At 58.7% G+C, this 13,130-nt stretch overlaps 1 protein-coding gene across 1 annotated transcript in view; it reads right to left on the bottom strand.

The window, feature by feature from the left end:
• Nucleotides 1–13,130, bottom strand: part of OBSCN (obscurin, cytoskeletal calmodulin and titin-interacting RhoGEF) — a 138,618-nt gene that overhangs the window by 57,866 nt on the left and 67,622 nt on the right. The window contains 12 exon segments of the mRNA XM_059176109.1: nucleotides 112–375; nucleotides 3,177–3,440; nucleotides 3,983–4,246; nucleotides 4,829–5,092; nucleotides 7,189–7,452; nucleotides 7,773–8,036; nucleotides 8,126–8,392; nucleotides 9,086–9,352; nucleotides 9,668–9,940; nucleotides 10,417–10,683; nucleotides 10,822–11,088; nucleotides 11,647–11,919. Coding sequence (XP_059032092.1) covers nucleotides 112–375; nucleotides 3,177–3,440; nucleotides 3,983–4,246; nucleotides 4,829–5,092; nucleotides 7,189–7,452; nucleotides 7,773–8,036; nucleotides 8,126–8,392; nucleotides 9,086–9,352; nucleotides 9,668–9,940; nucleotides 10,417–10,683; nucleotides 10,822–11,088; nucleotides 11,647–11,919 — 3,198 coding nt within the window.

Here is a 13,130-nt window from a genome sequence, read left to right on the forward strand (position 1 = left end):
CCAAGAGAATGTGGGAGAGAAGAAACATGAACACGGACTGAGAGCAGGTGGATATCACAAAGTCAACTGGACACCAGAACACAGCTCTGTTTGACCACACATGGTCTTTACCCCTGACGGTCAGCATGGCTGATGTCCTCTCCTGCCCGCACACACACGAGTACTCCCCGGCATCTGCCACAGCCAGGCCACGGATCTCCAGCTCACACGTGGTCCCATCCTGCCTCAGGCTGACTCTGTCCCCAGCTCTGAGGGTCTCGGACCCCTTTTTCCACTCCACGGGGGCCTCCTTGCTCAGCTCACAATGCAGTGTGGCTGTGGCTCCTTCTGAGGCCTCCTTGATCTTCAGATCTTGGATGAACTGAGCAGGCAGCGCTGCAGAAGGTCAGATGTACAGAAACCATCAACCCCTCTGGAGGACTAGGGGCACAACATGAACACTCAGGATGGGAACAGCAAAGGAGTGGAGAGGAGATCACACAGGCCTGTGTGTGTGTGTGTGTGTGTGTGTGTGTGTGTGTGTGAGAGAGAGAGAGAGAGAGAGAAAGAGAGAGAGAGAGATTGTGAAGGCTTCTGGCATCCTGCCTTGAGGTGCAGTTGCCCTGGGCACTGGCTCTCTCTAGGCATCTTGTCTTCTCAATGTTCTCCTACCCTAACCTTTCATATGGTTAAGCTCTGGCCTCATCTGTTCTGAGCTCCAAGCCAAGCTCCTCTAGGTCACAACCAATGTTTGTGATGGGATGGACATTTCTCATGGAGGAATCCCCAGGAGACATTTCCTGGCCATGACATTCACTGCTCCACTCTTGCCTCCCATCCCAATCTTCCCAGACTTGGAGGGGCATCCATCCAGTACTGGACTCACCTGGGCTCACTGATGCCATTCCCACACACTCTAGGCCCCACCTTCTCAACTTCATATGTTCCTGTCCAGACCCCACCAGACACTCACTCTCCTCAGTTACAGGTGACCAGCATCTACCCTGGTCATACCACGTTGTGGAGGGACTCATCTTCCCCCAAATTCATATCAGATCCCCAACCCCATGACAATAGACTGGGGCTACCTTTGGAGAAGGGGGTCTTTCAAGAGGTGACTAAGGTAAAATGAGGTCACTAGGGTAGGGTGATCAAAAAAGGGGGATCAGGATATAGGCATGCAGAGACAGCCAAGGTGAGGGCACAAAGAGAAGGCAGTCATCTGTAAGCCATGGAGAGGCCTCCAGAGAAACCAGTCCTGCACTGCCTGGATTCTAGACTCCAACCTCCAGGATTGGGAGACTCCACTTTTCTGCTGTTGAGGTCACTTCTCCATTGCACAGCCATGCCAGTTTTGGTCTCAGGAGTGGGTGGTTGCTGTTACCAAGAGCTTCAGTTGTGGCAGTGGCTTTGGCACTGGGTGTTGGGCAGAGGCTGGGTTTCGGTGGGCAGCTGGATCAGTGTGGATTGCCTTGAGAAAATCATGGTGGGACGTGTCCATACGCACACCATGGCACATTTGGTGAGGCCCAAAGTGGAAATGAGGAACAGTTTATGGGACACTTGGAGGAAAGGTGGTCTTTGTAGGAAGTGGCAAGGAAGCTGGCTGAGTGCTGTCCCAGAGTCTGCAGAAGGAGGGACTCGCAAGCAGTCAACTTCCATGTGTAGCTGGGAGGATCTCTAAGCAAAGAGTTGAGGGAGCAGCCTTCTTTCTCCCTGCTGCTTGTGGTGAAATGTTAGAGCAGGGAAGAAGCTGGAAACAGAGACAGGGTCACCCTGGAAGGATGTGCAGAGGGTTGGTCTGATGAACTAAACTCCGGCAAATGGCACAGGAGACCAACCAGGCTGTTGAGGGCATCTGGCACTGTGTCTGAATCAGACGGAGATGAAAGGCCAATACGATGGAAACCATCAGCCTTGTGGGGTTCCTACAGGGTGGGCCCATGAGCTGCCCAGCTGTGCACACGTATTATCCTTCCACAGTGGAAGAGAAGGAAACTGCAAGCTCTTTAGAGCTTGCAGGGCTGCCATGGCACCCACAGACCAGGCCACCTCCACCCACAGCTGCAGCGACAAGTTCATCACTCATGGGCCCAGAGGCTCCTTCTCCAGCCTTAGAATCCAAGAGTCTACGCTGCTCGTTCTTGCGCCCCTGGGGACCAGTGACCCGCTCCTTCATTCCCATCCCTCCCCTTTGGAGCAGGAATGTGTATCTTGCGCTGGTTGCCCTGCTACATTCAGGAGGTGCAGAGCCTGACTTCACAGGTTCACAGCTGGAGAGGAATCCGCCTTGAGTCTCCACTGGACCTCATGATGTGCTGCCGTCGCACTTTGGATTCTGAGATGACCCTGGAATCAGCTAAAGCCTTGGGGTATTGGGGACGGGCCGGATATCCTCCACATGGGAGCAGGACGTGGATTTCGGGACGGGGGCAAGAGGACAGAGGGTCACAGACGGGCTGTGTCCTACCCGTAAAGCGGCACACTAGGGTTGTACCCCCAGGACCTCAGAATGGGAACATATTTGAAAATAAGGTCTCCCAGGAGGTAATGGGGGGGAAGACAGCTCACTGGGGTGGGTCATTATCTAATCATGCCGGTGTCCTGATAAGAAGAGGGGATCAGGATGCAAACACACAGAGGAACAACCAAGTGAGGACACAGGGAGGAGATGGTACATGTACACCAGGGACAGAGGCTCCCAGCTCCTTCATCACAGACTTCCAGCTGCCAGCACTGTGGCCACATGCAGTGCTCGTCACACAGTCCATGCTAAGACAGAGCACTTCAGACACTCCAGCAACCTCCACAGTCAAGCAGACCCTGTCACCAACAGAGCGCCTGGGCAGTCTGGCCACCTTATCTCTGAACCCCAGCAATGACCCTTGTCCTGCACACATCGGGCTCAGGACACACATCCTCCCAACTCCACTTCTGGGCCCACGGCCTGGGCCTGTCAGTAGCCTGAACATGTGCCACCGCCCTGGGAAGCTCTCCTAGTGTTCACCTGAAGTCCCTGCATCATCCACCCCTGTGGCCTACACATGAACACCAGTGTGTTCTTCATGTGAGTTTGTGGGTGCACCACATAATGGTCATCGTGGGGCCCTGGCGTGACAGCAACACTAAGAGATACAGGGAATGCACAGAGTGGGAGAGAGACGGAAATTACTCAGGTGGCCACACACGGTTGTTACCCCTGACAGTCAGCATGGCTGATGTCCTCTCCTTCCCGCACACACACGAGTACTCCCCGGCATCTGCCATGGCCAGGCCACGGATCTCCAGCTCACACGTGGTCCCATCCTGCCTCAGGCTGACTCGGTCTCCAGCTCTGAGGGTCTCAGATCCCTTCTTCCACTCCACGGGGGCCTCCTTGCTCAGCTCACAGTGCAGCGTGGCCGTGGCCCCTTCCGTGGCTTCTTCCTTCCTCAGGCTCTTGGTGAACTTGGCAGGCAGGGCTGGGGAGTGTCAGAAAGACACAGACATAATCACGGTCTCTGACCACATGGATGAGATGGGACACAAACATCACAGAGGAGACACAGACCCAACTGGACGTGGGCTACGTGCTTGGTGTGTTGAGCATGTGCTGTGAGCTGTGGCTTCCCTCAGCCTGGCCTGCGCTCAGTGTGGCCGTGGCCTCTTCAGTGGCTCCTCAGGACTCACACTTGGTAGGACTCTGGCCACCACAGCTGGGGAGAGTCAGACACAGGAACAGAGATGTTGGGGGCAGGAAAAACTGGGACAGAGGACAAGACAGGCTCCCATAGGACAACAGGACCAGCAGTGACCAAGGGCTGGGAAGTGGCTGGGATGCTGGCTTCTCGTGGTTCACACAACAGCCCAGGAGAAAAGGCAAATTCCATAAAGTAATGAATGGAGGGTAACACCAAGAGAATGTGGGAGAGAAGAAACACAAACATGGACTGAGCGCAGATGGACATCACAAAGTCAACTAGACGCCAGAACACAGCTCTGCTTGGCTGCATGTGGTCTTTACCCCTGACGGTCAGTGTGGCTGATGTCATCTCCTGCCCGCACACACATAAGTACTCCCCGGCATCTGCCAGGGCCAGGCCACGGATCGCCAGCTCACACGTGGTCCCATCCTGCCTCAGGCTGACTCTGTCTCCAGATCTGAGGGTCTCAGACCCCTTCTTCCACTCCACGGGGGCCTCCTTGTTAAGCTCACAGCGCAGCGTGGCCGTGGCCCCTTCTGTGGCCTCTTCCTTCCTCAGGCCCTTGGTGAACTTGGCAGGCAGGGCTGGGGAGAGTCAGAAAGACACAGACATAATCACGGTCTCTGACCACATAGATGATACGGGACACAAATATCACAGAGGAGACACAGACCCAACTGGATGTGGGCCACGTGCTTGGTGTGTAAAGCATACGCTGCGAGCTGTGGCTTCCCTCAGCTTGGCCTGCGCTCAGTGTGGCCGTGGCCTCTTCAGTAGCTCCTTAGTCCTCGTATTTTGTATGACTCTAGCCAACATGGCTAGGGGGAGCCAAGAAGTAGGGAGACACAGTACGCTGTCTGGGGGACTTGTGTTGAGGACAGGTACACACACAAGGATCAGACAACTACAGAGTTGCCACGGCATGAATGAGACACACAGGAAGAGATGGTGAGGGAGGCAAATGGCCTTGCAGAAACCAAGGGCACAAAGGACTGGACACAAGCAGCAGAACATATGCTTAATGAGGACACAGGCTCCAGGATAGACACAGAAACCACAGTTGGAAAGACACAGATACCCACGAAGTCCTACAAAGAATAAGGGGTGACAGGAGATGATGCACAGACACTAAGCCAGAGACCCACGTGGCTACAAATAGTCTTTACCCCTGATGGTCAGCATGGCTGATGTCTTCTCCTGCCCACATACACATGAGTATTCCCCAGCATCTGCCACCGCCAGGCCACGGATCTCCAGTTCACACGTGGTCCCATCCTGCCTCAGGCTGACTCTGTCCCCAGCTCTGAGGGTCTCGGACCCCTTCCTCCACTCCACAGGGGCTGCCTTGCTCAGCTCACAGTGCAGCATGGCCGTGGCCCCTTCCATGGCCTCCTCAGCCTTGAAACTTTTTGTGAACTTGGCAGGAAGGGCTGGTGAAAGTCAAGGTGACACAGTGAACAACAGACTGGGTAATATGAGGAGTCAGGATGTGGGCATTCAACAGTGAAACACATTCTGGAGCAAATAAGCAATCAAAGTGTGGACACTCAGACACATGGGAGAACCAGTGTGTATGGCTGGAGGACAGACTGACCTAAAGCCACCTGGGTACAGGCCAGCAAGGAGACAGAGAAGCTGGCATCCTCAAAGGGCCTCGGGACATGGACATACATGCAGAAACGGCCACAGTGCCCACAGCAGACATCTTCCCACATTTTCCACGGCCCATCCTGCTTCAGACCAGATTCAAGGGCCCAGGTTCCTCCTCTACTCCGCACAAGTTGTCCTACTCAGATCACACCACAGTCAGCGGCTCCCTATATCATGGCAATTTGGGGATCCTGACAGATAAAGCCAAAGAAGGAGACATGAAAAAGTCCCCTTAAACTCTCTCTCCAGAGGAGCAAGAACCACCCAGCTGGGAAGGAAAAAGGAGCCGCCCTCCTCCTGTCCTGTCACCGTACAGCAGGTGTCCTTGTGACCAGCACTTCTAGAAACAGCTCTTCTGGGCCACCTGCTGCCTGTCAACCTAGGTCCTCTGCCCCTGGGCTAGAGGGCACTCCGACTGCAGGGCAGGTACCACTGCCCATGGCAAAGATGCTGTGCCTGGCCACAGGGCTCAAGTGGCACAGGGGCCTGGCTTTGCTTTTGGAGCTCTTCCGGATGTGGGGTTGGCCTCATCCTGCCCCCCCATCTGCTTCCCTGCAGGAAGTAATTAGGACCCAAAAGGGCCCCTGAAAACCCAGCCCAAAGAACCACCAGCCACACCGTGGTCAGGCCCTGTGCATCCCCAAGGGTCTTGGGCCCCTCACCACACTACACAGAGGGCCCTCCTCCCTTGGTCTGCCCAGGCCTCGGGACCTTTGTGAACTGGAGTGGTCAGGCCTGGGAGAGTCAGACAGACACAGACCATGAACTCAAGCCAGAAGAGAAGGAAAGGCCACAGACACAAAGCTAGAAACATGGCTGCCTATCGGAAGCGGGGTCTCTGGGGATGGCAGGCGGGATGCCCCATAGGAGGTGGCTCCATGCACAGGGGCTCCCCCGACATGCCTCCTCCAGCCCCATCCCCAAAGGACATGGCCCGGTCACCCCTGACCCCTGAACAGCCTTCCTGCTCCAGCTGACACAACCCTGTCCTTCTCTGTGCATCCTGCTCCACCCCAGTTGGACATACCATGCCCCACTGGACCCTCCTGTGGCTGCTGCGAGCACAGCCCACCCACCTGCCAGTCACCACACCTGGACCCCCACCCAACCGTGGACACTCACCTGTCTTCCTGGGTCAGACACTCCGGACCTTCCCCCTTTCTACACCAAAACCTTACCTCCCCCCTCACCTTGTCATGCAGCCCCAACATGAGGTCACCACCATACCCACATCAGCTCACCTCCTCACCCGCCTCGACTCACTTCACCTTCCTCACCCTCACCTTGACTCACCTTCACACCTGCCTCACCTCACCTCCACATCCGCCTCATCTCACCTCACTCTCTACACCCAACTCACCTCACCTCAACCTTTGTACTTACCTCAACAAACCTGATCTCCAGATCCAACAAGCCTCTGCGTCATCTCTGTACCTAGATCTCTTCCCCATGCACCCTCCACACCCACTTCCTGCCCCGTAAAGCTCTCCCATAGCCCTGCATGTGTGTCCTGGCTCTCCTCCTTCATCAGCCTCCTGGTATCTGTCTTGAATTCCAAGCTTCAACTTACTTCCCAGCTCTTCCTCTGCATACTCCCTTCAGAGGCCTCAAGAAGGCTCTAAATCTCTGTTTGTATTGTGGGATGCCCCCTGTCTCTCCCCTAGATGTGGCCCCCCCAAGGGCAGGAAGATCTTTGTTCTCTGCAGTTTATCCAAAACGAGTGTCACACGAGGAGGTCTTAGAGATTCATGCTGCAGGAAGCAGGAGACACACAGAGAAGCAGGAGGACCATGCAGTGACCAGGGCAGAGCAACAGGACCTGACACAGGTTTGGGACATGGAGACACTGCTCCACATGGTCACATACGGTCCTCACCTTTGATGGTCAGCGTGGCCGATGTCCTCTCCTGTCCGCATACACACAAGTACTCCCCAGCATCTGCCACAGCCAGGTCACGGATCTCTAGCTCACACACGGTCCCATCCTGCCTCAGGCTGACTCTGTCCCCAGCTCTGAGGGTCTCGGACCCCTTCCTCCACTCCACAGGGGCTGCCTTGCTCAGCTCACAGCGCAGCATGGCCGTGGCCCCTTCCATGGCCTCCTTGCTTCTCAGTCTCCCTATGAATTCAGCAGGCAGGGCTGGGAAAATTCAGACACAGAACATCAGGTTCTCTGGAGATTGTTGGGGGCAGGACATGACAGGACAGAGAATAAGACAGGCTCCCATAGGACAACAGGACCAGCAATGACCAAGGACTGGGAAGTGGCTGGGATGCTGGCTTCTCGTGGTTCACACAACAGCCCAGGAGAAAAGGCAGATTCCATAAAGTAATGAATGGAGGGTAACACCAAGAGAATGTGGGAGAGAAGAAACACAAACATGGACTGAGCGCAGATGGACATCACAAAGTCAACTAGACGCCAGAACACAGCTCTGCTTGGCTGCATGCGGTCTTTACCCTTGATGGTCAGCGTGGCTGATGTTTTCTCCTGCCCGCACACACACGAGTACTCCCCGGCATCTGCCACAGCCAGGCCACGGATCTCCAGCTCACACGTGGTCCCATCCTGCCTCAGACTGACTCTGTCCCCAGCTCTGAGGGTCTCGGACCCCTTCTTCCACTCCACAGGGGCCTCCTTGCTCAGCTCACAGCGCAATGTGGCTGTGGCCCCTTCCGTGGCCTCCTTGCTTCTCATTCTCCCTATGAACTCAGCAGGTGAGGCTGCAACAGGACCGACAGACAGAGAATGCCATTTTCATCCTCCCACAGGGACGAAAGGGGTTTGTGGGCAGGCAGACGGGGCTGCTTACCCTTCACAGTGAGCGTGGCCATGGTCCTTTGGTCCCCGAAGCAGCAGGAGTATGGTCCGCTGTCCTGGGGCCGCAGGTCCCGGACCACCAGCTCAAGCACTGTGCCCTCCTGATGCAAACTGTACTTAGGCCCAGGCCGCAGAACCTCCTCTCCACGGCGCCATTCCACAGGTGTGACCACAGACGACAGCTTGCAGCGCAGAGTGGCAGCCCCGCCCTCCAGCACCTCCAGGTCCTTCAGCCCCTCACGGAAACGTGCTGGCCGTGCTGTGGGCAGGCACACGCTCAGTTCACACCCACCTCCTGCACCCCAGCCAGGGCCCTATGGCTGCTGGCAGCTGGGGACACAGCAGCCAGCAGGAGATGAGAGCAGAGAAGGGCAGACTGGCATGAACAGTGCCCCCCCAAATTCACAGGCCGGAGCTCCACCCCCCAGAACCTCAGGGCAACTGTGACTGAACAAGGGGTCTTTACAGAGGTAATTAAGGTAAAAGGGGCCACAGGGTTGAGCTTGACCCTGCGAGTCACGTAATCCCGCAGGCAGAAATGAGGACACAGACACAGACAGATGACAGTGCAAGGACACAGGGAGAAGTTGGCACATCCATGCCACGGAGAGAGGCCCTGGGAGAAGCCAGTGGTGCCCACGCCTGGACCTGGGACTTCCCAGCCCCAGGATGGGGAGACTGTCCATGTCTGTCGCTGGACCGCCCAGCCTGTGGCATGTGTTAAACAACCCATGCTAACCGAGCAGGGGGAGACCAGCCAAGTCCGAGGAGGGAGACACAGGGGTCAGGACAAGACACAGGCATGAAGCAAGAAGCAGGCAGCTGCTCAGGAGATGACAGGGGCGGGGGAGGACAACTCCAGCAGCAGCAGAGCCCTGAGACGGAAAGAAGGGGGGATGCTGGGGTCCCAGGGCCCCCCACCCTGAGATGGAGTGTGATCCCAGGAACTTACCGTGGACCCTGACAATGGAGCTGGTCCAGGATCCCCCAGACTCACACTTGTAGCGCCCACCATCCTGCAGGGTGGCTCCAGTAATGACCAGCTGTGCCCGGTGGCCCTCCTGGCTCAGCTGGCAGCGAGCCGATGGCCGCAGGGCCTTCCCGTCCTTGGTCCAGGACACGGGGCTGTCCGAGGTGGTGGTGTCACAGATCAGGGTCAGGTCCTCCCCCTCCGTGACAGTAGTGTCTGTGAGCTCACGGGAGAACACACTCAGCTTTTCTGGGGGTACAGAGAGACACACAGGATGCTTGGGGACTCCTGCACACAAAGCAGCTCCCTGGCTAGGTGTGCAGCTGCCCCATCGGGCCAGGGTCATGGGCTGCCAGGGGGATGAGGCAGGCCTGGTACAGCACAGTCCACCCTGTGAGGATGGGGGATTGTCCTCCAATAGCCCACCTCGCCGGGGTCCATAGGCTGGGAACCATCCCCATGAGCCCCAAGGCCATGCTCTATGTGTGGCCAACATCTGCCCTCCCCATGGCTGCCCCTTAGTCCATGGACTGGGCCCCCCACAGCGCGGAGCACACAGCCCACCTGTGACCTGCAGTGTGGCTGAGGCCCGCTGGTCCCCCGCCTCAAAGTGGATGGTGCCTGAGTCCTTGAGAGCCAGCTGCCGAAGGGTGAGCACATGGTACCCGCCGGGCTGAGCCTGGATCTCATTGAGCTCATTGGGGTGCAGGGGCGTCTGATCCAGGAACCACTGCACCGGCCCATAGTCGGGGGGGGAGATGCGGCAGGAGAAGGTGGCTGACGAGCCCTCGCGTACCTCCACATCCTCCAGGTCCTCTGTGATGAGCACCCTCTGGCCTACAGGGCGCAGACCGGCAATCAGGGTCCCCTGCAGCCAGCTGCCGCTGGAAATAGGCCGTCCCCACTCCCGGGTCATTCATCCCATGGGCTGTCCCCACTCCTGGACCACTCGTCCCGTGGGCCATCCCCGCTCCCAGGCTGCATGTCCCGTGGGCCGTCTCTGCTGCTGGGCCACATGCCCCGTGGACCATCCCCATTGGCTCCAGCATAGGGGACCAGGCTGCACATCCCATGAGCCAACCCAGCTGGCTCCGGCGTGGGCAATCAGGCTCATGTCAGCACACAGGAAGGGCTCACAGCCATGGCTACACAAATTTGCACCAGGTACCACCAGCAGGGCCTCAGAGACGAAACCACCAAGGCCCTACTCCCAGGAACAGGGAAACTGAAGCTGGTCTCGGAGGGCCTCTGAGCCCCCTCCAGACCCAGCTCCCAGCCAGCCCCCTACAGACCAGGACCCCGCCGGGCCTCACCCTGCACCAGGAGCCGGGCCTGGGAGCAGGCCTGGCCAATGTCGCAGGTGTAGGTGTCACTGTCTGCCTTGGTCAGGGCACTGATGGTCAGCTTCAGGGTCAGGCCATCCTGGCTGGGTGTGTGCTTCCCTGAGGCAAGCAGCTCCGTAAGCCCCTTACGCCAGATCACCACAGCGGCAGGCCGCTCAGTCCTGCACACAAACACGGCCGTGCCCTTCTCCGTCCCCTGCAGATCAGCCAGCTCCTCCGTGAACTGGTTTGCCTTTTCTGGGAGGGGTGGGAAGGGGTGGGGGTGAGGGCTGTGTGGACCCTATGCCGGCCCCTTGGACAGGGAACATCCCCCACTGTGGGCACCTCCCCTGCTGAGGCCACGGGGACCCCTCCCCGGGTCTCTTGTGGGGTCACCTTCCACACGGAGGCTCGCTGTGCTCTTGGAAGCCTCTGTCTCACACGTGTACTCGCCGGAATCCTTGGGCGAGACAGCATGGACCACCAGCATGGCCCGAGGGCCATCCACGACGAGGTCATACTTCTGACTCTTGCGAATGGCCTTCCCGTCCCTCAGCCAGCGCACTGGGGTGCCGGCCCGGGACAGCTCACAGCTCAGCACCACATCCTCTCCCGGAGCAGCCTGCTGGTCTTCTAGGGGCTTCACAATGTCCGCGGGCCTCTCTGAAGAGGGCAGGGCAGCCACCATAAGACACAGCCGGGTCCCAGCCATGCTTAGGGTGAGGGGGGGGCAGGTAGCCATGGGGACCTTGGGCCCTGGAAATCAGGAGCCGGCATGTCATGGGGAGGAAGCTGGGGAGAGGACACAGGAGGCCAGAGACTCTCACACCTTGGCCCCCTTCAGAGCCTGGGATTGAAAGCATGGCTGCTGGCAGCAAGAGCTGGGGACTGGGTGTCACCACCTGCACCTGAATTTGATTTATGCCAGGTGCATGAATTCAGGAACAGCAGCAGCGACTCACCAGCTCAGGGAGCCATGAGCCTAGGGGCTCCCATAGCTGTCAGACCACACACCAAAGACCAGAAGCCCTGCTTCTGCCCAGAATCTGGAAAGAGGGAGCTCCTTCAGATGACTAAGCCCCAGCCCCCAACAGTGTCTCTGGATCTCTAACCGGGGAGCTGCCCAAGGGGACAGTCCCCAGGAGCACCCCATTCCTGCCTGAGGCCCCACAGTACCCCCAGCCCCATGGAGACAGGTGCCCATCCCTGCCCCGTGCCCACCTCGGACGATGAGGGAGGCCTTGGAGGTGAGGTCCAGTATGGAGAACATCACCTCCCCAGCGTCACTAGGAGCAGCATCTTGGATAGCCAGGGTGTACTTGCGGCCCTGGCGGCTGGCCCGGAAGCGGCCCGAGCCACCCACTGTCTTCCCACCTACAGTCCACGTGGCCACGTCGCTGGTGTTCTCGTGGGACAGAACACACTCGAACGTGCAGCTCTGGCCCTCCAGCACCTCCACCATCTTCAGCCTCTTGGTGATGCCCACGTGTAAGTCTGTGGGCCACAGGAGATGGCGGTCACCCCAGGCCAGGCTCTTGGACCCCAGCCCCTCCCCTACCCCGATCTGGCACCATCAAGACCAGAGCTGCCCCAGGCAGACCCCATGAAAGCTGAACCCTCACTCTCACCCCCTTAAGCCCTAATCCTGGGGGGCCTGCTGTCACTTCCAGTCCACTACAGGACAAGCACTATCCACAGAGGTCACAGCTTGAACACTCCAGAAGGCCAAGGACGGGAGTCCCAAATGAAGGGGCCGTCTAGCTCGAGCACAGACTCACCATGCTGCCCTGCCCCCTTCCCTTTCTGTCCTCAAACCCCAGCCAGACCGGCAGGGACCCGCCACAGGGTCCACAGGGTGACCAGGCAGCAGGCCTGCCTTGCACACGCATGTGAGGAAGAATGGGACTGAAGGAGCTGGGCCAGGAGAGCTGTGCACGCAGGTCAGGCTCGGGCTGAGAGGGACATCTGCTGTGCTGGCCGTGAGGGGGCCCACGCTGCCCTGCTGACTCCATGGGGAGGCACGTGGCCTTCAATCAACCACCTTCACCAGGCTGTGCCTGTGGCCTGGGAGTCCCTCCAGGGCATCCTACATCTGACATCTTGGCTTCTGCAGCCAGCCACCCCCAAGCTGTAGCCTTGACTGTACCCCTTTGTGACCCCCATAGCTGCCCACACACAGTCCCTGATGCCGGGGGAATGTCTCCAGCCACCGGGACTCTATCAGGCACTGCCAGTCCAGTCTCCCCAGCCCTCCCCTTGCTCATCGTCCCTCGCCCGCCTGCCTGTACCTGGGTCTCCTGGGATCACATCCAGCCTACTCCTCCAGGAGCCTATCCTGACCTCCAGAGCTCTGCAGGTTAGCCTCCGGCCTTGGAGAAGGGGTGGGTCCAGGGCAGAGGCAGCCCTCCCCACACACACAGACCTGGAAGCAGCCCCGCACCCTAAAACTGGCTCCGCCCCAGACCCGGCCTCGTCACCTGGAAGCAGCTCCGCCCCCTGGAACGGACCCCGCCCCTGGACTCGCCTTGTCCCCTGGACCCGGCTCCACCCCCTGGGCCTGGGTCTACCTCCTGGACCCGCCCCGCCCCTTGGCCGCGGTTCCACCTCCTGAGCCTGGACTCGTTTCCTGACCCGCCCCGCCCCCTGGAACGGACCGGATCCCTGGATCCGCCTCGTCCCCTGGGCGCGGCTCCACCCCCTGGGCC

This window comes from Mustela lutreola, chromosome 5 (assembly GCF_030435805.1).
Source record: "Mustela lutreola isolate mMusLut2 chromosome 5, mMusLut2.pri, whole genome shotgun sequence".
Lineage (NCBI taxonomy): Eukaryota > Metazoa > Chordata > Mammalia > Carnivora > Mustelidae > Mustela > Mustela lutreola.